Genomic DNA, 26742 nt, shown 5'->3' with positions numbered 1-26742 from the left:
CTCCTTTCGACCCAAGAAAAAATTGGGTGGGGGGGGGGGGGGGGGGACTCTTATGTCTTCCTGGTCGCCCGTTTGATCCTGGTAAAGCATGTTCAACTATTTTGGTAATGTTATGGGCTTCAATTCTGGTTAGCATTTCTATATCGCCCTCAGTCATGAACATACTTTTCACTAATTCTGGTTCTCTACCTCACCTCTCACCCTTTGCAGTTTATCTGCATTTTGTAATTGGCTTTACCAAGCTTATTGACTTAGGCTTCGTCAGCAACCCATGTTACTAGGTGTCTGATCACGATCTCTTTAGTTTGTGGTGGGACGTTGTTTCTCTTTTGAGAGACTAGTGGAGTACTGTGAACTCTTCGGGTTCCACTCTAAAGAAATCACATCACTTCCATGTAGTTATGTATTTCTTTTTTCATATGTTTCTTCTGGTGTGGTTTTTTCAGATTTTTTGTGGTTGTCTTGGTTGCGATTGTGCTATGACGGTTGCTCTCCAATTGACAGATATGTTGCATTCGAGCGATTGTGGGTAAGGTCTCAGTTTGGCTGGACGACCGTTACTTTTGAGAATACCTACATGACGACTTTTATTAGAATCGTGAAAGTTACAAGTTCGAGAATGTGCTTAGAGTTATATTTTATTTAGTTTCTAACTCTGATAATGTAACTTCGCTTCTCTTTGTCCATAAATAATTCGATGTCTACATATTCAAAAAGAAAATTAGGGCAACAAATTTGTTTGATCCCTTCAACAAAAAAAAAAAACACAAATTTGTTTGATCCTTTGTAACATAGGAAATATAGTATTGGAAGTTTTGACTAATTCGGTGAGCAGACAATTTGGATAGTGGAAGCGGGTCCTAGAGACTCATACCGCCAGGCCGCCAGGGCAGCGACGATAATAATTGTTTGGTTGGTTCCTGAAAAAATAAAAATAAAAACTCAATCCCCCCAAAAAGGCAAAAGGGGAATGTTCTCTTCTCCATCTTCAACATTCAACTACTTTCCCCTTGAATTTTGATTTTCCTCTTGAGTTTTTGTTGACTTCAGACTTGTCTCAATTCTCAATTTGTCAGCCATGGCTTCTTCTGTTACTTCTTCTTCTTCTTCGAGTACATCCAAGAATTACATTCTCCCAGTTTCTGATCCACCTACATCAAAGGGAGATCAGAATCTCTTCAAAGGTTCTGCCATGACCAAAAGAGGAGCTTATGCTGCAATTTCTTACATGGGTTGTGCTGGTATTCTCTTCTTCCTCGACCCTTCCCTTTAACATTTACTTTTTGTTTTCATTTTCTGGTGAAATTATGATCTGTTACTTTGGTTAAATTCTATGGTGTTTTTTGTTCAGGTCAGTTTGAAACCCTTTCAGCCCTAATTTTCCCTTGTTAGTAATTTTCCTAATATATAGGTCATTATCTTCTTCTCCTTGATCCAAATGTTTTGCCATTTTTTAGTGGCTGCAATCTCTTTAGTATAGTTGTTATGTTTGACATTGAGTATGCTCAAATTGGTCATCACTGATTTTTCGATTTATCCTTCCTTATTGAAACTTGTAATTGTAATTAGAATGTGGGTACAAACATATCTTTGATGAAATTGTAGATTATTTGAAAGTTGAAACCATGGGTTGAGTTCAAAACCTTATGCTTTACCACTGATATGTTTCACCAATCAAAACAAGGTATATTGGTGAAAGTATTTGATTAAAGATGACGGTTAATTTATAGCTGTTTTGGTAGATAAGAGTATTAGATAATGCCCTTTAGTTAGACTAAGGTAACGTTTGAGATTATGACAGACTATCATTGGATCAAGTTTGGTGATTTAGTAATGTTACGAAATGATAAGAATAGGACATATCACTTACCATTTAAGAAACTTACCTATACAATATCAACCAAGCACTTTCTTACAAAAAGAGACCTACTTCCAAAGGGGAAAAGTTATTTTTGACAACCCCACGATGTCTATATTTCCTCTCTTGTGTTTTCGGCAAAGAGGAAAACTTGGATTTTCTCTTTGTCTTTTAGGCCATTTTTGGCGCGCGGAAAGGAATGTGATCACAATTGATACCAAGTATGATATTATCTACACAATTGTTTTATCGTGGCTAACTAGTTTTCTTGTCATAATTGGAAGAGGAAAAGAAATAAATAATCGTTTTGTTTTTTATGATGCTCCCTTTTGTGTGTAACATTAGTGCGTGTCCCTATATACCATACTTGACTAGAAGTTTGACATTTTGCTGCAGTGCTGTTGGTGATGTTCAACAAAGCTGCTCTCTCGTCATATAGTTTCCCTAGTGCAAATGTCATCACACTCTTTCAGGTACTTTCTAAGTTAATTTATGTCGTGAAACTGCCAGCATTATATGACTGTTCTGTCATTGTTTTCTCAGTAAATGCCAATTATTTCCTCCATTGTTATGGTTTTGGCTTCTCAAGGATATTGAGTATGTTTGGTCTCTGAAATCCTCATAATGAAACATATACTCAAAACTGGTCATAATTTTGTAAATGACAACATTAAAAACAAATTAACTGAACACACGTTCGTTAAATTGGTTCATAACTAGGTTTTTATGCTATGGGGCCATATTAACCTGTTCACTATTTTTCTTTTATTTCGCTTACGTGTTTAAGTGTTTTAACTTGCAAATTGTTTTTTAAGAGAATACCTTCTAATGTTTCACTAGTTTGATATTGCATTTCACTTCATGTCTTTTGTAGATGATATGTTCATGTTCATTTCTCTATGCAATGAGGCGTTGGAAGATCATTTCTTTTGTAATTGGTGAACCCTTAAATACATCAGAGAGCACCGGAAGTCTTGTCCCATTAAAGACATTGCTTCATACACTACCTCTTGCGCTATCATATCTATTCTACATGGTACCTTTTTATGCATTCAATGTGGCTTCTTCCTTAGAGAACTTAACTTAAGTTTGATTTCCTAGCTATGAGTACTACCCAGTTTTTTTCATTTTTTTCACTATAGTTTTTTTTTTGTTAAAAGCTTGTAACAATGGAAGCTGTGCGTGGAGTGAACGTTCCCATGTATACCACCCTTAGACGGACTACTGTGGTATTTACCATGATCATGGAGTATCTTTTGACAGCGCAAAAGTATTCATCTTCAGTTGTGGGCAGGTAACTCTTCGCTTTGATCATACTGTTCTTTTTGCTGTTAACTTTCTTATCTCTTAAGGGCAAAAAGTGAAACACCCCTGAGAAAGTTCCTTATTTTCACTTCAGAAGGTGTAAGCTTATTAGGCCGAGGCATGTTCCCGATGTGAGAAAAGTGACCATTTTTAACTTTTTTGAAGAAAAGGAAAATCACGACAACCAATCAGGAAAATTGTAAAGAAAGATAAGAAGTTAAAAAATAAGCTAATTGCAGAAGTTAAAAAATAAGCTCAAGACTTGGATTTGGTATGATGTGAAAGCAAGGAACAGTGTTTGCAACCTTTCAATTTGAATTTTGAAGAATTACATTTTGACTAGTTACAGGAAACTGCTAGTGCCCTTTACCTCTTACACGACTATATTGAAACCATAAATACCATTATTTCCACATGTCCTAATTTCCATCATTGAGATTTAAACTGGTAGACGGTGTTCATAAATTACAGTGTTGAGCCCCATACTCCATCGACACCACCCTTGCATGCTATATAACTGGATAGCCTTGAGTTACAATCAAACTCTTGCACGTTATCAGAGTCCCCAGGTTTTGGATTGAATTGTGTACTCTTGGTAGCGATTTCATCTCATCCCTGTCTAGTAGCACATGTATCGCTCTGGTTATTTAAATTGCAAAGAGCATTTTATCTTACTTGGTGCACGCGAAGTGGGATTTTGTGACTGTTATATTCTATATGATTGTACTAACATGAATCAGCCAGTCAGTAATGTTCAATTTGAGTAACTTGACTCTTTCAATTTATTCATCGTTGATTCTCATATTTCAAAGCTTTTTAATGAAAAGTCCATGTTTTATCAGTGTGGCATTGATCGTTCTTGGTGCATTTATTGCTGGAGCTCGGGACTTATCTTTTGATTCATATGGTTACGCTGTTGTTCTCTTAGCCAATATTACTACTGCGATATACCTTGCGACTATAGCTCGTATTGGTACTATTTTCATTCATAAATTCCAGTATTTATACCTTTCTTTCAAGTTTGATCTGCATTTATACTGTTTTAACGTTTTGTCATTGCCACAGGAAAATCTAGTGGCCTAAATAGCTTTGGTCTAATGTGGTGCAATGGTAAGAGAATGTTTTTTAATTTTTTTTGGTTGATCAACATTCATACCCTTTGAAATACTGTTTTTTTTTATCACTATACAGTATCTCGAATATTCTTGTAACAAACCTCTAACATCTAATCTTGCTCGAATTTGATCTAGGAATAATATGTCTGCCGATTTTGCTGTTGTGGACCTTTTTCCGGGGCGAGTTGGAGATGTTAATTAATTTTCCTCATCTTTCCTCCCTGGGCTTTCAGGTATTTCCTATTCACGATCAGCTTGCTTTTTGCAATATTTTATATGCATAAAAGCTGCAGTTAATAAAATTATGAGACTGGCATCTTGTTTTATGTGGAATTAGCTTCTTTTGTGATATGCTATTTTCTGGCACAGGCATCAGCTTATAAACTGTTTTTGTTGATATTTAGGCTAGGCTTTGCATCTGGAAAACTTAGGTAAATACCCACATCCCATTTATGTCTTGGTAGTGTTTATTTTAAGTGCTTCATGGGGAATTTTTTAGTTTGTCCACATGAGTTTGGCCAAAAATAGAGTCTGAATATTTGTATTTTTAAACATAATTACAAATATTAAAGCCCTATTTTGCCAAATTCATGTGTGTTGACTAGAAATTAGTCCATGTGACATCACTTAAACAAGCATAGTCAAGGCATAGGATGTAAAGATGCAAATATTTGTGAAAATCCACCTAATTACCAAATGGAGCTTCAAATTATATTGACCATTCTATTTATCTGTTGCATAAGAGTTCATACTTGTTTTTTCTGCATAAGGAAAACGGAAATTGTTACTTGTTAGTGCACATGGGAGAACGAATTATGGAGTTAGCGTGGTGACGGGTGAACTTAAAAATGCTAGTTCATATTCCAAGAATATTATTTTGGAGAATGATTGATGGACTAACTAGACTATGTGCTTTCCTTTTTTGCAGGCTGTGATGCTTCTTTCCTGCATTATGGCATTCTTCTTAAATTACTGTATATTTCTAAACACCACTCTCAATTCAGCGGTGACACAGACAATCTGTGGAAATCTGAAGGTTTTGTTCCTATTTTCTTTTTCTGATATCTATTGAATTCTGGAATAGTGTGATTTTCAAATTTTCTTGCACCGACCATATTATCATTATTCAGGGTTGATCTTTTGGTGATCTCCTCATTATGGAAAAGATAAATGTATCAGACAATTTCTGAATTAAGCATTTTAGGTACAACGTATTGTCTTACAAGTAGAACGAGACATTATATGTATTATATATAATTATATATATATATATATATATATATATATATTAAGACAGACACACACAGATACGCACGCGCGCATACACACACGCACGCATACACACGCCCCACCCACGAGAGACGGTTAAGGGCATTGTGGGAGACGGGTAAGGGCATTAAATTTCTTGGATTATCTTGTTCCTGAGTTGATGGAGTTCTTTGTGCATTTGCTTTGATTTAATGATTCGAAAATAGGGGAGGGAAATAACATAAACCTATCCATATCCAATTACGCTTCTTCACTAAAAAGGAATCCTCTGGTTCCTTATACAAATCGACAGATTGAAGCATCTGGATTATTAGTATTTATAGGGCAGTTACATACTATGACAAATGATCCAGAGACCTGAGCTGTTGGGCGCAGGACTGCGTTGCCCTATCCCAGCCCGAGTCGTGCCAACTTACTTGGCTGATTCTATCATTGAGAAAGTCTAATGCATCATCTTTTGTACTCACTAAATGTCACGTGTTTATTAGTATAGCTTCATGCATTATATCCTGACATGATTTGGGTGTCTCGGTTGATAACTCGCCCGCGCCCATTTGACTAATTGTTCGTCATGCCTCTGAAGTTTCTGATATCTGCTGTTGTAGGATTTCTTTACCATCGGACTCGGCTGGGTTATCTTTGGGGGTCTTCCATTTGACTTTGTAAGTTCACTGCACTATCACTTCAGATGTCTTCTCTACATACATATCAATCATATTCATTATGTTGCTTACTGTGAATCATCTGCGATCTTGTGTTTCCAGTTGAATGTTGTGGGGCAATTTCTTGGTTTCCTTGGCTCTGGTCTATATGCATACTGTAAAATCAAAGGGAAGTAGTAAAGATTATTCGATCCAGAACTCATTTCTAAAGAGATTTCTTCCATTCTTAACCAACAAACATTGATTCAGTCACTGGCTCGCAGAGACGATCACGGAAGTACTCTTTAAATACATGCAATGGAGCCACTGCAGAAGAATTGTAAGTTGAGACATTCTTAAGAAGATCATTTCTTGTTCCCTTTATTCACTAGTTTAAAAGGGGTAATCGTCAAAATTAACTTATCCGGTATCTCAAGATTCTCGCCGCTCTGATTTTCAACAGGAATGAGTTTACTCTATCTTGATGATATGTGTTTATCTATTATTTATCTGATCCTGATATACCAAAACAAGATTTTGAATGTAATGAAATGTGAAAATGTAAATTAGAATCGGCTTCACTTCTTGTCATTGATGAATTTGCATTCTTTCTAAAGCCTAGGGTTCTAACATGATTGACTTTAGTTGAGCTATTGATGAATCAGGAATGGTTGGTTTTCTGAAGAGTTTGTGTACCTGTTTTCATGCAAATGTACATTTGTTTATTAATGGCATTTCATTCCTAAACATGGTCCTGGAGTATATATTAAAACAGTCAGTTATGTGAGGTACAAGTTTGACGGTTCATTTTTTGTTGAGAGTTGGATAGAGATCACATCCGACCGATATAAAATCTTCTTCGTGTAAATCGAATCAAAATAGAAGGGTATTAGTGTCAATAATTAGTTTAAAACCCACAATCGGTTACAATCTCCTTAAAATATCTCTTTGATCCAACTATCTAAACTACTCTCTACGTAATTTCTCCCTCTACTTTTCTCTTCTCTCTCACGATCTCCCAAAATCAGTTACACTTTTTTCTCTTTTTCTATATCATTAATCGTTCTTCTTTACTTCAAAGAAAATAACAAATCAAGTTCAGCTTTTTCTTTGAAATGTAGGTTTCAGAAAATGTGATCTCCCGACGTTAGCCAAGAAGGATCTGTCGCGCTCGCATGACAACTCCGCTCACGCGACAAAAACCTAGTATCAGAAAATAATTATCTGTTGTTTCCTTTTCTCTATGTTCTCTGTCCATCTCCCTACGGAACGCAATAGGTTTTAATATTTATTTTCTTTCGTACGATATTAGGAAGGGTCCAATTAAAATCTGATGCCAGATTCTCAATTTCTCATACGTGCTAAGTTCACTTGAGGTTTCAAGTTTCGGAATGACGAATTCAGACTGATATTTGCCTAGTCGATCCAGATTCAGACAAGTCACATTTCATAAAATGAAAAACAAAAACCACCTTAGTGTGATCTAAATCTAGTTTAATCAAGTAAATTGTCAAAGTCCTTTGACAAAAAAAAAAAGTTAAATTAGGAAAGCTTAGAAAGAGAAGAGAGTTGAACAAGGGATGACCTACTAGCATGAAAAGTAATATTGGTGAGTAAAACATGGATGTCTCTTTGTCTACCTAGTTGATCAACACTACAATCATACAAATTTGACCCCCCCTCTCTCTCTCTCTCTCTCTCTCTCTCTCTAAAAGTGTGAGTTTTGAGTCCTAGGATCTGTTGAGGAGGAGATGAAAGAAAGAAATGAAAAATTAGGTGTGGGTCTTAAGGCGTGGGAGTATCTGTTTGGGTGGTAGGCATGCCAACTAAACCATCGAAATCATGAGGGGGGGGGGGGGGGGGGGGGGGGTATTGTTGAGGTTAGAGGTAGTAAGATAGTTGTAGTAGCTTTATATGAAAGTAATTAAGTGATATGTTGGTTAAAAGGGGGGGTAGAAGAATAAGGCATTGAAAAGAGGCTGGCTTTTTGCCTTCCCTAAGATCTTTGAAAGTGAAGTTGGTTTAATTAAGTGACCGACCCATAAAACAAAAGAACAGAAAGAAAGTGTTTTGTTCAAGTGAGATATAGAGAGAGTGAGAGAGAGAATAACACAAGGATAGGAAACCAATGTTTGTGTTTCCTTGAGTATATTCAAAGTAGTGCTCTTTTATCGCCGATGTTTCCGCTTTCACTTGGTCATTTCACTTGGTCATAGAGATATACAATTATTTGTAGAGTGAGAGAGAGAGAGAGATAGCTTAAAGAAGAATTCAGCTTATGTTTGTTTGGTGAGTGTTTGTTAGGAATAGAGAGAGAAAGAAAGGGGATTGGATTGATGTACCCCTTTTCAAACTTCCTATCTAGACAATCCCTCCGCTGACATTCTGCATATCTGTTCCCAATATTCTCTCATGGAACTATGGAAGTGTCTTGTCATGGAATAAAATATGATTTGGAATCGATACAGCCATACAGGGATACTTATTACTTGTGCGACACTTATGAGACGCAAGTCGATCACAAGTCTCAGATGGCCCTTAAATATATATGCCAAGTAACTAAGACTAAAAGGCCAACAAGAGTTTTCGGCGGCAAAACACAAGAGACTTAAGGAACTAAGTACTCATTAGACCACACTGTCATCGGTCTTTTCTTGTATGATTTACAAATATTGTTTGATTCATAGAGAATTCTAGAACATCCTCTTGAAGCTCTTCTATTATCAAAAAAACTCTCAAGTAAATGTTTGGTGCATTAAAAATCATTGGTATGAAAGGTTGTAAATTCATTTGAATAAATATATATGTTAAAATGATTTATTTGTATAAGTAGTAGACTTTTACTTGGATTTCTATATTTCTCATATTTGTCTTATTTTAGTCAATGGGGGTTATTTAAATATTATTCTCAATAAAAGTGTTTAAACTAAGAGAATTATATATATATATATATATATATATTGAGGCTGTTCATACATGAAATATTGAAATGTGAAAGGGATAGAGGATGACATTTGTCATGATTAAGCCAAAATAAATCTTATTATATTTTGCTTTTCCTATCTAGAAAGAAAAAAGAAATGTTATATATATATATATAGAATCCATCAAACATAGATAGATAGAGAGAAAGTACAATATGAAAAAGGCATTCTTCTAAGTTATAACAATTTTTTTGAGGGTAGTTATAGTGGAGAATATTGCAGGTGCATGCGCAAATTAGGGTAGTTTGTTTTTATGAGTACAAAATAAGCATGACCCCCCCATCAATAAAGTAAGTTTGTTTCTTGTTTTCTCTTTGCATCATTCCTCTCACCATCTCCACCTTACCATCCCAAGACAACCCTCTCTCCCCTTTACATTTCTTAAATCTCTCTCTATAGATTACATATATATTTGTGTGTGCTATGGCTCCTCTATTACCCTCATCTTGGGAGAGAAAGTCATACTTTCCTCCATATATAGTTGTCACCCTCCTTCAAGCTCATAGAGATAAATCAAATGATCACATTTTTCTCCATAGCTATCACCATTCTTCAACTAATTGAAAAACTTAGTATTGATCCATACACTTATCTATCACCCCTTACTTTCAACCTATAAATCAAACTCTTCCTACTTATATATGACTTTTTTTTTTGCTAGAAATTCCCCTTGTAAACCCTAGCTTTTAACCTAGTTTTTGTCCACTTATCACCATCACTATCAGTCATATTGGATGATCATGACCTGCATGTTGTGCATGGATGCTGTTTCAACTTCAAAAGGTTAGGTTTGTTTTACATATGTAACATACTTCCCATATATTCATGATAATTAGTACATTATCCATCACTATAGTCTGTATCTCCATCTCGTCGTTGTCATCGTTATCATCACCGTCATCCATCTATGTCACATATGTATATTCGAAAACAATCATGTCATACCCATTATTGTTATCCTCATTAGATATGTAGTGCTCTTCCTCCATGAATCCAAATGTATAATACACTTTTAGAAGACTTAGATAGATAAGAATTACCATGACAGGGTTTGATAAGCTATGATCGGTTTAAGGAGGATTCTTACCAACACTAACTGTTGGGTGCTTTTCTTGTTCTTACAAAAAGAATAGCAAGACGATAATTGCTAAACTTATATTGCATTGAGATAGATGCTATTGTTGAATATTTTTTTATTTTTGCTTTATATCTTCTCATTACAAAGACATCTATTTATATAGATCATAGATGATAGACATAACTCTTACAATAACTTCTAGACTCTTAGACTTACAAACTCCCAACTCTTGATTTCCTAAACTCTTAACTCCTGATTAACATAACTGTTACGTAATTAAAAACATACTTAAAACATAGATAATTATTTTCTAGAAAATTATTAATTACCATTCAACACTAACATCACCACTACCTATCAGCTTCGGTTGATATTGGTGAATTCAATCTTGATTGATATTATTTCTTGTTACAAATAATACAAATATGTATATAGCTTATTTTTTGACTTTTGAATTCTTATTGCCCAATTATCTCAATCAATAAACAACATTATCATCACACTACTCTTCCTACTCCACACTCTTTCTTTTGTTTTCTTTTCAGTTTGATCATTCAAGTACTAAGTATAATATATATAGGTTGTAATGTTTCACAATAAACTATACAAAAGACAATTTTGATTGCTTAATTGAATTAATTTTATTATTTTTTCAGCTTGATATGAACAAGTTGATAGATCTATTGGGGGCAGATTTCAACAGGGGAAACAATGAAAGCGATGTTGGTGAGGTTCAATTTGAAGACGATTTTACCATTATATGTAAATACATATTCTGATTGAGCCGCGCCAATATCACTCTCTACTCTTTCTTCTTTCTCCTTTCTCATTTTGATGTGTTTTTAATATGGCTTAGGTAAGTAATTCAATATTCGCTCTTACTTACATGTCCACTTCTTGGGAAATCCAAAAAGAGGTTAACAATCAAATAGACGGTAACGATCAAAGGGGGCAATCTAGCTATTTTCGATAAAGTAGGGAGCTACGCGAAAAACTGGTCATAAAATAAGGGGTCATTTAGAAATTAACCCTAAATTTACTATATATATATATATATAAAAAATTTGTCCAGTGAAAAAACACTTTCTCATATTTTTATACTATGATTTCAATTTTGCAGTCTGCATATCTAAAATGCATACATGAAAATATTTTTTTGAATTGAATTGAACTGCCGTCTGCATATCTAAACTGAGTCTCTGTAATAGATTAAGCGATATAAGAAACAGATCGAGATGATTTAACAATCTCTCTTTTTGTAGCATTCCTAAACCTTAAATTTCTCTCTGTCTCTCAGATCCAATTGACTTCTTTAATTCATTGTGTGGTACCTTCAAATTCAAAAACTACTGTTCAACAAAAAAAAAAAAAAAAAAAAAAACTACAATGCCTTATGGGAAACATATACTATTTTGGACATATTAGTGTCAACCTAGTTGAGACAACTATTAGGGTAAACCGATTTTGGACCTATTAGTGCAAACCTAGTTGGGACTCGGGACAACCATCTACCAAAAGCTAATAATTGATTAAGGAAATCTTAAATGTCTATTGATCACTATATTTTTTTTGGTTTAGGTGGTACGATCTTCGTTGGTTTGGTAGTCGGTATTTTGGCGTCATCACTAACCAATCCACTGTGGTTTGGTTAGTGGCTTACAAAATGTACTAAATCGTTCATGGTTTGGTTTGGTTGTCATCCAAACCACCAATGAGCGATTTGGATACCACTAGAGACCGAACCAACCACGAAGCACAATTTGTTTTCCTTAAGAAAACAATGCATCGAGCTAATTTTTCTTCATATAATCAATTTTGTTATCTTTGAAAATCTGAAGCATCATCAAACTAATTAAAAATTGAAATGCATGTCGTAAGAAAGGGAGAAGAAAAATGAAGAAGATGAGAGGGTTCTTGGTGCAATGGTGTGGATGTGGAGTGAAAAAGAGAGTTTGGTTTTCACAACCATAGCTAATAGAGAGTTTGCCACTTATGATTTAGTCTCACGTAGAAACTTGACCCGCCAATATGATGTAATATAACATAATACATGAATCGAACCTTATAGATTTGATTTAGTTTTCACAATTTCAAAAATATGCATCTTAGTTTTTTTTTTGTTAAAGAGATATGCATCTTACTTGTCAAACTAAATCGGTCAGTATAAATATACCAAACTACTCATTGTCTACTTCTGTTTGAAAACCAAGTAAGTCAGATGGATTTTAATTTATCAGCTCTATATTTTGCACGCCCGTATCTCTTTTTCATTGAAATTGTTTTCAAAACCGATCATATCAATTTGAGAACATGATAGTACATCAAAAGTGACTGTCCCGGATAAATTCTCAAGTAGTTAATATGGGTTTGAATTTTTCAACAACAAAGAGAAAGAAAAGAAAGTTATTAAGCCACATCATTTTACCACGTGGCGAATAAATGCAACGTGGCGAATAAAAGCCACGTGGATTAGGTGATATATTTGTAAATTAACCTCGAGAAGTACCGGAAACTTCTCAAATACCGTTAACTCTTTACTCAACTCTTCCCCGCCAAACCAACCTATCACCAGAAAAAGCGAAAAGATTATTGAAAAGAAAATTCTCTAGTGTCTGTCAAGAATAATTCGAGTAGATGTACTTATTAGTTATTAACCGTCGGATGTATTCTTTTCTTCATATCAGAGGCACCTTCTTCATACCACTTTCTCTCTCTAAAAATAAACAGTTTCCCTCTTTCTCTCACTCTCTGAAAAATCAAACTACTCTCTCTCTCTCTCTCTCTCTCTCTCTCTCTAAAGAGATGTGAAAACCTAAACCCTAACGTGACCAAGCAAGAGAAAGATAGAGTGTGTAATTTTAGGTTTGAGTAGTTCGAACATGGAAGAAGAAGTTGTAAGCCCTAGTTTTTCTTACCACAAGCTACCTCATCAGCATTTCCTCAATCTCTCTGTTCTCAAATTGGATGGAACTTCTTTCGGTACTCTCTCTCTCTCTCTCTCATCATGTCTCTTTCTCTCTCTAGCTATATCTTACGATTACGATTTACAGATGTTCAAGTTGCAAGAACAGCTTCAGTAGCAGCACTGAAGCTAGCGGTGGAAGATGTATTCAGCCAATCATCAAAGGATGAACAAGCTCAAATATATTGGTATGTTTAAATTTCTAGTTCTTCCTCAATTCAATTTGATACATAAACCAATTGGGAATCTAATGTGAGATTTATTTTAGTATAGGGTGGGTATCAATGTATTGGGGAACTTGAGTTTTAGGGTTTAAAGAGAATGTGGAGGAGCAAAGTGCTAGGGTTTTGATAAAAATGCTCTTGAGAAATCGTTGTGATTCTATTCTACATACATACTACATAGTGAAATTATCTCGCCATTGTTTGCCATGGAGTAGGTTGTACGACTGAACCGCGTAATCTCTTGTGTTGTTACGTGGCGGATTGATTACCTATGTAAATTGTTTCTGGTTTCTTTTGTCTATTGATAACAATGATGATGGATATATTATTCAGGTCACATGTATGGGGACATTTTTGTTTATGCTTTGAAAGTCAAAAGCTTGTAAATGATAAGGCATACATCAGGAGTTATGGGATAAAAGATGGTAATCAGGTGTGTCTTTAATCTCTATGTTTGTATATACTTTGGTTCCAGAGCTAATTCTTGTACCTGATGGTGGTGTGCGACATTTAAATCGCGTTTCACAGTGCGGTTACACAAATTGTCTCTACTTGGTACGAATATGTATTTGTGAGTTTCAATCTCAGACAAAAATCTTATTAAAAAATGAACATCGACTGAAAAAAATTGCTTGTTGCTAAAACTAATACTTGATATTTGTGTTGCACTCCATGTTCTTTATAGGGTTTAGTTTTGCTTGATATCATCCTTATGTACCTCACCGACCATAGTGTGAATAAAAAATAAGAAGTTTTTGGTCTTCTTCAAAACCCATGCTAAATTTTAGTTGAGAACCCCAACTTTTTTGCATAGTATCTTTTGTTGCTATCTATTGAGGAGAGCAATGATCGACCTTTGGTGGTGAGTTTTTGGCCTTCTTCAAAACCCATGCTGATCTTCGAGAAAAAAAGGAAATCGGGTATAAGGATTAGTGGTGGTCTCATTCTGAAAGTCTCCTTCGCTGAAGTTCTACAATGCTTATTAATTTGTTGAACAAACATTTGTTTGTTGTAAACAATTCCGCTTGAGACAATCTAATGGTGTAAGTGCAGATGATGCACTCTGGCTTCTTCTGAGTGAGTATGGCTGTGTTTACATTTTTCACAGTTGTGTTCATCTCTATTTGTCCTCCTTAGTTGTAAAGTTTCTCTTTCTCCTCTTACTAATAACTACATCTTGGTTTAGCGTACACAGATGTTATACAGTTTAATGCTCATTTAATTTTTCTTCTTTGTTATGTTGAACTTTTGAACTTATAAGAGTTTTACTAGACCTAATTTCTTGTGTTTTTTAAACTGAAATGAATCGATTGTGCTAGGACTTGAGTTAAACATGTCAGACAGACATTTATTGTACACTAAGTCCTCTGTGATGCTAACTTCTCTTGTTCTGATACCTGCAGCTTTCTTTTATGAGGCATCTTTCACTTAATTACGGTCCTGTGAAGCAGTATAAAGGTCGGAATGTCACTGGTGAACAACAGAAGAAGTAAAAAAGTTCAATACAATTTCTTTTCTCATGGTTTTTTATAGTCACTAAAAATATTAGTATAAGTACCTTGGGCCAATCAGGGAGTTGCTCCACCTGTATTTAGCTAAAGTTTGAGTCAAAATTTTCGATCTTTACCTTATCTACTTCGAATGGTCCTTGTTTCCGAAAAAAGAAACGCTACGATTATATGATTGGATCATGCAGTTTCATGTTTTACGAGTGTTGGCTTTAGATGAGTCAAACCTGGAGAGAGAATTAAACTGCTTGTCTTCATCTATGATCAAATGGTCCAATATTTTTAGCTTTGTCATGTCCAACTAACTGGTCTCCTAGTCTAAAACTTACCTACCATCATTTGAATCTTCTGATCATCTATTGGATATTTGGGCAAGTAGGAATCACAAATTGAAACCCATGGGGCTGGTGTTCAATTGGGGCTTGGGGGTTACAGTTCCTTGTTTATTTCATTAGAAAGAACTAAGACTATAATTTGTGTGCAGATCATTATCAGGATGGGACGCCCGTGAAGAAAAAATGGACAAAGGTGGAGATCATAATGGTGACAATCAAGAGGAAAACAGAGAAACCCATTATTTTGGAGATGATAAAGAGGTAGCAGAATTCAGTGGACGTTCAGAGTTTAAGTTGCTAAACTTCTTGAGGGGATTGCAAAAATACTCTAGAATCTGGACTGTTGGTAAAACGAGAAGAGAAGACAAACTTCGTTCTTCGAAGTACTCTGGATATTTCTCAAGATTTGGAACAAAGGTTGCTCGATTTTCAGAAGGTCATAAACTATACATCAAAGATGGGCATAATCAACACTAACATACGACTGCTCAGTACTAGAGTAAGTAGACGATCCTAATCTTTCTTCGAAAACTTTCAATCCCCATTGAAGATAGAGAAATTATTTTTTTCTTTAATGATCCAACGGTAGAGTTAGATTAGCTATCTACTTGACCTTTTGAGATCATTGAACCGTTGCTTTAACTGTTTACAAGATATGAAGATGCAAGCCTCCATGAAAAAAGTCTAGTAGGAGATTTTGTGGGGGGTCAATGATCAAATAGCATTACTGATAGTCAAAGTATTTGAGAGACGGTAGCCTTTTTCGTATGAGGTTGTAGTTAGGTCCACTTATAGATTGTGAAGTTTGCTGAAGAACTGAGAAAACAAGATATGTTTTTCATTTGGGTGCAGTTTGTTAAATGAGTAGTTAGAACCTTGCATTAAGTAGCTACATGGTTTTGTTTTCATTTGTATAGCATCTTAGCAAGCTTATTGTTGACTTGACAATGTGGGACTATCTTTTTCGAGGTGATTCTGACAAGAAATTGAATTTATTTCTCTTGTTGACTGTTCTGTTGAAATAGTAAAATTCAAGATCCAAGAAGTTTCACAAGAGATGCTTTTGATTCCAGGAATGAAGTTGATAATCCTTCTTATGAATGGGCCTGATGGGACCGAAATCGGCTCAATTCTGAGTTTAACCTGCCTTTGACTGGCCTAGCTTGTCGACCCGCGACTTGTCTACTGAACTCTGTTTGTGATAATTTAAGTGCAGAGTGGTCTGGTATTCTGTATTTTGGAATCATTCCTTAGATATCCTAATTGTCAGGTTAACAAGTCTTTTCGCCGAATCGCTACACAAAAACTCAGGAGGATACCTTTCAACATGTCGATCTTCAAAAAAAGAAGATATCGATCAACATGTTTAGAGAGAAAAAGTTTTAGAGAGGGAAAGGTTGTGTTTTTTTTTTTCAAGATTGGATATGCAATCTGAATCGAGATTTGAACTAACATGAGTTAGATCTCATAATTTTTTAGTTTTTTTTACCTAATTCCTGCATTGGTTGGAGTCCCATTCAAGAGGAGTACATAATTATTGTTTGAAATAACCTGATATATCTATTATCATTGACATTGTGTTAGAATTGATATTCAGATGACTCTAGGGTTCAATAAAAAAAACAAATATCACCAAAGTCGAAGACAAATTCACGACTAAAATATTACTAAGTAAAACATGAAACTTGTCAAGTATAGAGACCTGAGAGGACTCTATAGTGCGTTAGCAAGCACAATCCCAAATAAACGCGAGCCAAATGCAGTAGTGAGTTACTACTAACAAAAATGATTTGGGGATTTTCCCGACTTACTTCATTGTTGAGGTGGCTAATAAGACAAGGGTATTTTAGTCTCTTCACAATCTTTTCAAACATACTTCATTGATGAGGTGACTAAAATACCTCTTATCTTATTAAAAGGAGTACACCAGAAAGTGTACAGGGAGTCCCGATATCAACATTGTACTGCTAAAGTATTTTGACCTCGTGTTCGTTCTAGAGTCATTGACACAAATGGACCTCATCGTACATGTCTATATCTATCATAATTAGATAGTTTTTAAATTCATCGAGTTCAAATACACATGACATCCCTCTAATATCCCTGTTAGGACTACACTTATTCTATGCGCTAGCTACTTGGTATGCAACGATTGAGCTCTGCAGTCATCCACACAAACTGACCTCACTACAGGTGTGGTCCGGTTCCTAAACCACCAAAGCCATTGGCGGTCAACATGTTGAAGAGCCTCGTATGGTTGAATTTTGTATGTTAGTTTTAAAATAACAACTTCATTCTAAACAAATTTATAACATAATTTAAGTTGTAATTCAGTGATTAAGAATTCAGTGTATGTGCAAGAGATTAAGAATTCAAATCTTCTACAACCAATTGTAAAAAGTTTATATACTGAAATATTTTCGATCATGGCTTGTATAAGACTCCAATTTTAATTTTCGAATCGAATTCCAAACATTCTGATTGAATAAAGAGAGAGAGAGAGCTTTTGTGTCATTGTGTGTACACTACTCCTACAAGTAGACAGTAGTCTAAAGGCAAACGCGTGTCTTTCTCAAGGGTCCGGTTCGTGTTAATCAGCGGGGAGACACGTGTAGGGCGGTCTTTCTTTCGTTTTTCGGTAATACTAGCCGTTTCTTTTCTTCTATCTCATTTCCATCCGACGTGGCAAATTGAGCTCATCTGGAGTGTCGTTGCAAACTTCTCTTCCTGTTATATAAATTCTACTAGGATTAGAAAATTTGTCTATACACGTAAATATAAAATGACAAAAACTAAAGATGACCAAATAAATTTAGAACTTCAGAGTGAAGTCGACTGGGCAGATCCAGACTTTTTGCATGGATTGCTGGAAAGTATGAATACGCATGAGTCGGATTCAACGGTCATTCAGATTTGAAAATTGATTAAAACGAATTTTTGAGAAATATTCTAATTGATTTATATGTGCGATTATAAGACTCAAAATAATGTTCAAAAAAAATTTAGGGTCAAATCTTTCGAAAAATGGGTTTTTAGTCATTTTACAATTTGGACATAAAGACCCTTACTATATAAAATTAAATCCCGTCCATATCCCCCTACAGATTTCGCGTTTTTTCTTAAGCGAGATTGGACCAATATTGAAAAGGCATTTTTGTTGCGTGATTGAGGAATTAAATAGGAAATAACGGATATTTCCAAATCAATTTTTTCCCTTTTATTTATAGATTTGCAAACCAAATCAATTTTCTCTCTCTTACTATGTAATTTTTTTTTTCGATTCAAATCAATTTTCTCTCACTTAACTTTCAGATTTGGAAATAGTATATTTTTTGGGATCAATTTAGCGTGATTTGAGGGTTAATATACAAAACATATATATCACTTTCTCTCACTTAACTTTCAGATTTGGAAGAGTATTTTTCTGGGATCAATTTAGCTTGATTTGGGGGTTAATATACATAACGTATATATATATATATATCAGTTTTTCTCATTTAATTTTCGTTTTTTACTTATACATAACCAAACATCCCTTACAAATTATGAAACATGTTCATAAATTATGCACAATTTACAAACATTACAGCAACATTTGTTTTAATTTTTATTCATACATAACCACACATCAAATACAAATTATGAAACAAGTTTGTAAATTATGTGTTATTTATTCCGAGGAAACCATCATTTGTCATGTATACAACGTAACTTATCTAATATTTCACATTATTTATACCAGAACTTAATGCTTTTTACACAGGTACACTGCAGTGTCTTTTCAACTACTTGAGTCATTCAACAAACAACAGTTACACGCTTTAAATCATTCTTGACAAACGAACCTAATCTTCTCTGATGGAAATCGAAACAACTGACCAACTTCTGTAAATATTTTATCCTAACCATCAGATTTTAGTTTCTTAGTCTTACTTAGGTTGGATGATACTGTAGGAAATTCCATCAGTAACAACAAAACTACAAAAAGAAACACATATACATTAGCCAACAAAATATATAATGTACTAGAAACGACATGTATAATACAGTAAATCATGTATAATGTTTTATATAATTCATCATGTGTTGGAGACAACATAACTTTAGTTAGAATAACAAGGCTACTGTTATGTAAAAAATAAAAAATATATATATAAAGTGCAATAAATTACATATATTTTTTGAAACATTACACACTGTTTACCTTCTATTACAAAAAAATTGTACAGAATCTTCACTGGTTCAAATGTGTAAAGCACAATAAAGTACATATCATTGTTTGAACAATACACATTATTTACATTCTGTTACAATAACATTGTACGGAATGTTCTCTGGTTAAAATGTGTCATGTTCAATAAAGTACACATAATTTCGTAGTAAGTTACACATCGTTTACATTTTGTTACAAAAAAACGTACGGAATCATCTCTGGATCAGAAATTGTATCGTTACCGCATCTGATATCAAGAAGTGTTCTAAACATCAAGATCTGTAACCTTAATCTAATGAAAAATAAAATAATACATGGATACAAAAATAACATAATGAAAGATAATGAATTAGTAAACAAGGATTTAACATTAACATCATAAATCGGTTATGAAGATCTTAGAGAGAGAAAATCATGAATAAATGATGAATATTTGAAAAGATGATATAGAGATGAAATCGATTATAATGAAAATCATAAATATCTTTAAAGATAGTGATGAAAAACATTAAAAAGAAAGATTAAACTTGTTACTTTAACCTCATAAGCAACTGTGTGGATCTTAATAAAGATATGCACCTGAATCTTTGATGATGGGAATCAAATAAACAGAGGAGTTTTCAGTTGGTCTAATGAAAATGAAGCAGATTTCAAGACTCAATACTGGAGGTTGAAAAGAGGATTCGGTTTTAGAGAGAGAACATTAAGGATTTTCATTTTTGAGAAGAATATCGTGATTGGAGAGAGAAAGCGAGAGATAAAAATGGAAAATTGATATTTGAGGATTTTGAAGGAAAATCAGTTTTTGTTTATATAGAAGGTTAGATTAGGTATTATGATTCAATATCAATTCTAGAGATTTGTGTTTTCTGTAGAGATGGATACAAATGAACTAGATATCCATTTATGTTAATATTTTGGTTTAATAACCTATTTTAGGATTAGAGATGATTAAAAGTGTGTTTAAGGGTAGATTTTTGGACCATAAACCCAAAAATTCTAATTAGTATTCATGTTATTCTTGGTTCAACATTTATTATCTTAATTACTTTTCAAATTCGTTACTACTTTTACTGACTAGTTTGAGAACATTATCAACTTTAATTAAACAAAATGTGGAACAAAAAATTAAGTAGAAATATTACAAATAAAATTAGACAATCGAGTATATTACATTTCAATTTTTTCTAATGAAATATGTTGTATCATTACCAAGACTTCTTTTGGGTAAGTTACATAAAAAACAAATGGGTTATTTCCCTAATGGCTCCCAATTTTGTGACCAGCTTCCCGCCTGACCCCCTACTTTACGAGAAATACCCATATGACCCCCTTCCGTTATAACACCGTTACTCTCTCTCTTCCATTTCTTTTCTCTCCCTTCCAACATGTTTTCTCTCTCTGCCACCTCGTTAAAACCAACCAACTCATCATCTTCTCCGGGAAGGTCGCCGGCCGACGACCTTCAAACCTAAAAAGAATTAATTTTTTTTCATCTCTCATCTCTCTCTCTAAAAAAAAAACTTTTTTTTTTCACATCCCTCTCTCTCTCTCTAAACTCCGGCGAAGGGTAACCCTCTTCGCCGGAGTTTAGAGAGAGAAAGGGAGGTGAATTTTTTTTTTTTGAGAGAGAGAGGAGAGATGAAATAAATTTTTTATTTTTTTTGGGTTTGAAGGTCGCCGGCCAAAAAATTGGTCGGTCGGCGACCTTCCCGGAGAAGATGATGAGTTGGTGTGGTTTTAACGAGGTGGCAGAAAGAGAAAACATGTTGGAGGAGAGAGAAAAGAATTGGAAGAGAGAGAGTAACGGTGTTATAACGAAGGGGACCATATGGGTATTTCTCGTAAAGTAGGGGGCCAGACGGGAAGCTGGTCACAAAGTTGGGGGTCATTAGGAAAATAACCCAAAACAAATTAACTATTTATACAAATATTCAAATAGATATATAGACAAATCAAAACAAGAGAGGTAATAAAAGTATAAACGCGAGTAGATGACCGGGTTTATGTTTAAGCCATTTCAGGCTCGAGCTCGAAAGGACTTCAGGTAACCTATATTACCCATGTGGCTTTGTCCGTCGAATAAAACCTAACTGGGTACTACAATTATCGAATTCGGGAGTTTATGGGCCAAACATAGATCTTAACCTATATCTACGAAGAAAGTCTATACATTGTATTACTCTCTATAAAGGTCGTGACTGGTAATTTAGGGACTCATACCAAATTTAAGTCGAGACACCTTTGAACGAGTTGAAAATATTTTTTTATTCGCGAAATAATAAAATAGATTGAAGCAATTAAACTATAAAAAAAGTTTAAACCGTTGATGAAAAAAAGACGAAAATTCATGAGAGCAGTGAAAGAAAAAGGGTTAATCCTGTTTTGGCCTCCGATTTGTGACCAACTCATCGTTTTGGCCCCCAATTGTGTCTGGCAGTTCGTTTGGCTCCAAAAAGCCAAATTTTTTATCAAATTATACTTGGGGGTCAAAATGGAATTATTTCTGAAAAAAAAAATCACAAAAGCCACATCACCTATTTCTTTCTCTTCCACTTCACCTTATCTCTCCTCCATCACACCTCCTCTCCACCTCACCTTTCTTCTCCGACAAATAGTCACCGGCCGGAATTTTTATTCCGGCCGATCACCTTTAACATTAAAAAAAAAAATTTCTCTCTCTTCTTCTTCTTTCTATCTCTTCTTCTTCTTTCTATCTCTTCTTCTTTCTCTCTTTCCCTCTTCTTCTTCCTCTCCCTTCTCTTTCTCTAACACTCTACCTCTCCTTCTCTACCAACTGCCCGGCGACAGTTGGTAGAGAGGGAGAGAGTGTGGTGGAGAAAGAGAAGGGAGAGGAAGAAGAAGAGGGAAAGACAGAGAAGAAGAAGAGGGAAAGAAAGAGAAAGAAGGAGAAGAGAGAGAATTATTTTTTTTTTTTTTTTTTTATGTCAGAGGTGACTGGCCAGAATTTTTATTCCGGCGGCGACTATTTGTCGGAGAAGAAAGGTGAGGTGTCGAGGAGGTGGTGTGATGGAGGAGAGATAAGGTGAAGTGGAGGAGAAAGAAATAGGTGATGTGACTTTTGTGTTTTTTTTTTCTAGAAATAATTCTATTTTGACCCCTGGTATAATTTGGTAAAAGATTTGGCCTTTTGGGTCAAAACGAACTGCCGGACATAATTGGAGGCCAAAATGGTGAGTTGGTCACAAATTGGGGGACAAAACGGAATTAACCCAAAGAAAAATTGGAGAGAGAAAATTGAGAGAAAGATGGAATGAAGAGAGGAGATTGAGATAGACTAAAAGATGAGATTTAAGGATCTCAATGTCTCATTTACCATGTACCCACTATACAAAATAAGCAACTTTTTGTTTTGTTAAAATAGATTAATGCCATACTTTCTATTATACTGAACCTGATCTTTGTGTTGAATTGATTTTGTTGGACTTTTTCTCCAACCACCCTATGAATTTTTCTTTTCTTGTCAAATATATGTTTTTGAGAGTTTTATATTTCTTACAAGAAAAGAAAATAGACACATTACCAAGTGGAGAGCCAAAATGATGACCAATCCAACCTCTTAGATCATGTCAACTATCCTACGATCTACGTTAGTCGTTACAAGGCATTGTTACATCATAAAGATGCGATAAGCACGACAAATGTCTAACTTAAACCAATGATGAAAGAAGTTTGAAAGAAGATGCCTAAAACAATTTTTGACGTGTATCTTACACTTTTACAATAGATTTCTTCACTCTTCTGCCTGACCAGAGAAACCCCATCCTCCATTAATTAGAACACTCCTACAAACAAAAAAGAGCATCTCTACTGTTATTTGGTCTTTTGCACTTCTTTCTAGATTTCCCAAGTCTAAAATTCCTTCTTGGAGGTACCCTTTTGTTCTTTTTAATTCTTATCTTTACTATTTTACTCCAAATAGACAAAAGGGTTTTGTTTGATTCTCTTCTTTGTTTCAGGTTTTTTATGAACTTGGAATCCAAACATGGGTAGTTTTTAGATTTTCTCTTTCAATTCGTTGACATCTCTCACAATTTCATTCTGAGTCTTTGATCCACCCTCTCTCTCTCTCTCTCTAGCTTTCATCTTGTCTCCCTGTTGGTAAGTATATATCTAATTTATCTGCTTCAATTTTGGGTCTTGCTTAAATTGTGCTCATATTTGATTGTTTTTCGACTTTGTTGTATCAGAGACTTATGATCAAACTGAATGATTATTTAGATGATATACTAGATACCCATGTATTTTTTTTTCTAGGATTTCAGTGATTTCTTGATCAAATTGGAGAAATTGACACTCAAAACACACAAATTAGCAAAATATATGGAATGAACTCACAAGCTCTGGAAGTGGGTAGAAATTCTTAAATCAGTAAAGAACTAGAAAAGTTTATTAGGGTAATTGTACAATTTAAGTTATTTTGAAAGAAATAATCTGGAATCATTTAAACTTACTTAAAATTGAAGTATGGTGTTATATACAATCATACAAGTTCCATCAATATATGGGTTGTTCTTGAAAACCTAATTTGCTTTAAGTAGTTCTTTTACTACTAGAACAAGCTTGCTTAGGTTCTCAAGGTTCTTTTGTTTATTAGATTTCAATCTCTTATATTGTTAATTTGTTGTGATGATTGGTTTTGCTGGCTTTATAGAACTGTAATTTGTTCACGAATTTCGATAGGAACAATGGCTAGCATTTCCAAGTCATCTTCTTTTGAATTTGAGCTTTTCGATGGAGATGTAGAAAACCTTAAAACAGTCGACGCCACCCCCAATCAGATCAGCCCTTGGATAGATCCTTCATCATTGAAACTTAAACATCGTATCGGTCGTGGTCCATTTGGTGATGTTTGGTTGGCAACTCATCATCGTTCGACCAATGATTACGCTGAGTATCACGAAGTAGCTATCAAAATGCTTCATCCTATTAGGGAAGATCATATGCAAGCTTTTTTGGATAAGTTCGAAAAGCTATTTTCGAAGTACCAAGGGATTCAAGGTGTTTGTAGGCTGCACGGAATCTCAATTAGAAATGGGAAGGTGAAGTTTTTTCGTTTAGATTGCAATGTGTTTATGTTTATGAAGTATGTGATAGTTTTTCCTGATTCTTATACGGTTCGAATTCAGCTCTAACTTTGTTTTCCTATGTGATGTATTTCTAGATATGCATTGTTATGAAGTTTTATGAAGGGTCAATTGGAGACAAAATGGCTCGTCTGAAAGGCGGGAAACTTCCATTACCTGTTGTTTTGAGGTAATGTTGGCCCGATGGAAAGGTCATTTCCTTCTAATTTTTTTTCCAAATGAATATATTTTTCAATTATGAATTTATAGGTACGGGATCGAACTGGCTCAGGGAATCCTGGAACTTCACTCAAATGGGATTCTAGTTCTTAATGTTAAGCCCTGTAATTTCCTTTTGAACGAAAATGATCAAGCATATCTAGGAGACTTTGGTATTCCATCTTTACTTCTTGGTATTCCATTGCCAAGTCCAGATATGATTTTAAGGCTTGGAACTCCAAACTACATGGCTCCTGAACAATGGCAACCAGAAGTAAGAGGTCCATTATCGTTTGAGACAGACTCATGGGGTTTCGGATGCAGTATTATTGAAATGTTAACAGGGGTTCAACCTTGGTGTGGAAAATCGGTGGACGAAACATTTCATGCAGTTGTAATCAAGCAAGAAAAACCTCATCTTCCTAGTGGGTTGCCTCCTGCAGTTGAAAATGTTCTTCGTGGTTGCTTTGAATATGACTTAAGAAATCGACCTTTAATGGCTGATATGCTAGATGCATTTCGAAGGTAACCTTTTTCTATTAGAAACTCTTCTAGTTCTTTTAGATCAATAGCTTATCTATTTTTTGTCGAAGATTAGGAAGACGAGGAATCCCTCCTAAAGCCGCATGCTTATTTCTTAGTCTCTCGCTATATACTCTTGTATCACTTATGTAGTTATGTTTATTATCCATCTTAACTCAAATTTGATGTATTATATTTCATTTTTTACGTTAATATTGCAGCTCCCAGAATGCAGTTTATGGTGATGAAGGTTGGATCGGTCTTGGAAATAGGACAATGGCAGAGAAATTAACTATTGGTGGTTATACTGAGTGGTTACTTTCAAAGGATCAGCTCCAAATTGGGGATACTGTCCGATCCAGAAAGCCAGCAAATTCTTGCAAAGTGGAAAACATGAACGTTCCAGAGGGGATCGTTGTTGGTCTAGAAACCGATGGTTTTCTTCTCGTTAGGGTTCATGGAATTCATGATCCATTAAGAATTCATTCATCAACAATTGAAAGGGTAACATCTGGTTTAGCCGCTGGAGACTGGGTAAAGGTGAAGGAGGAAGACAAGAAAAAGCACTCTCCTGTCGGAATTCTTCATTCGATTCAACGAGATGGAGCGGTGTCCGTTGGATTTATAGGGGTAGAAACACTTTGGAAGGGGAATTCATGCGATCTACAAATGGCCGAAGCTTTCTGCGTCGGACAGTTTGTGAGGCTTAAAACGAATATTTTAAGTCCTCGTTTCGAATGGCCTCAGAAAAGAGGAGCGGACTCTTTCACAGGGAGGATTTCACAGATACTACCAAATGGGTGTCTTGTTGTTAAGTTCCCTGGAAGATTGGTGCTCAAAGAAGCATCTGCAAGCTTCTTAGCAGACCCGGCTGAAGTTGAAATAGTATCGTTTAAAACGTGTTCTGGGGTGGTAAAGAAATATCAGCATCTCGAAGATTACCACTGGGCAGTAAGGCCACTTGTTATCGCTTTAGGTCTTTTTACTGCAATGAAACTAGGGTTATTTGTCGGAAAGAAACTTGGGAGGTCAAAGAAGAACAAAGATCGGGTCGTTTTGATCGAAGGTGGTGGTGATGGGAAAAATCAGGATAGCCAAGGTGGTGGGAATGCGGCGTGGCTTCCGCCATCCGTGACGAACATGCTTTTTAGAGAAGGATCAACATCTGTTCCTGCTAGGTAAGTTTCTAGTATGTTCTGTTTTACTTTCAGTGTTAAATGTTATATGACAGTAGAAAATACTGTTCTCAAGAAATGGGGAATCCATAACAGTGGATGTATTATGTATATATATGGCACATGGACTTGGTTATTGTAAATATACTTTACTTGGATACTCTCTCTCTCAAAAACCCTAGAAAAAGAGTATTGTGAAGAACCCATTGTCAGAAATAGAATCAGAATGACCGGATATGAATGAATT

The 26742-nt window shown here is 35.0% G+C and overlaps 3 protein-coding genes across 3 annotated transcripts; all 3 read left to right on the top strand.

Annotated features, from left to right (window-relative positions):
* Positions 1 to 440: 440 nt before the first annotated feature.
* On the top strand, positions 441 to 6779 carry LOC147539870 (Nucleotide/sugar transporter family protein). The gene is made up of 10 exons (XM_086642437.1): positions 441 to 1241; positions 2255 to 2331; positions 2733 to 2894; positions 3019 to 3152; positions 4006 to 4136; positions 4229 to 4273; positions 4414 to 4511; positions 5207 to 5314; positions 6153 to 6209; positions 6312 to 6779. The coding sequence occupies exons 1-10, from the start codon at positions 1079 to 1081 to the stop codon at positions 6384 to 6386; spliced, it is 1050 nt and encodes a 349-aa protein (XP_086498563.1). The 5' UTR covers positions 441 to 1078; the 3' UTR covers positions 6387 to 6779.
* Positions 6780 to 12814: 6035 nt separating this feature from the next.
* Positions 12815 to 16286, top strand: LOC147539869 (uncharacterized). The gene is made up of 5 exons (XM_086641505.1): positions 12815 to 13229; positions 13301 to 13400; positions 13770 to 13869; positions 14840 to 14925; positions 15429 to 16286. Exons 1-5 carry the CDS (start codon positions 13130 to 13132, stop codon positions 15754 to 15756), a joined length of 714 nt encoding a protein of 237 aa, XP_086497631.1. The 5' UTR covers positions 12815 to 13129; the 3' UTR covers positions 15757 to 16286.
* Positions 16287 to 23016: 6730 nt separating this feature from the next.
* LOC147539868 (Protein kinase superfamily protein) lies at positions 23017 to 26655 on the top strand. Its single transcript, XM_086639676.1, has 6 exons — positions 23017 to 23384; positions 23473 to 23614; positions 24197 to 24555; positions 24678 to 24769; positions 24850 to 25323; positions 25542 to 26655. Exons 3-6 carry the CDS (start codon positions 24202 to 24204, stop codon positions 26500 to 26502), a joined length of 1881 nt encoding a protein of 626 aa, XP_086495802.1. The 5' UTR covers positions 23017 to 23384; positions 23473 to 23614; positions 24197 to 24201; the 3' UTR covers positions 26503 to 26655.
* The last annotated feature ends 87 nt before the right edge of the window (positions 26656 to 26742 follow it).

The sequence above is a fragment of the Eschscholzia californica genome, unplaced genomic scaffold (assembly GCF_041429995.1).
Source record: "Eschscholzia californica isolate CP2 unplaced genomic scaffold, dmEscCali1.0.p SCAF_5, whole genome shotgun sequence".
Taxonomy (NCBI): Eukaryota; Viridiplantae; Streptophyta; class Magnoliopsida; order Ranunculales; family Papaveraceae; genus Eschscholzia; species Eschscholzia californica.
Note: the sequence above shows the minus strand (reverse complement) of the source record. Positions and strands in the feature narration are given on the sequence as shown.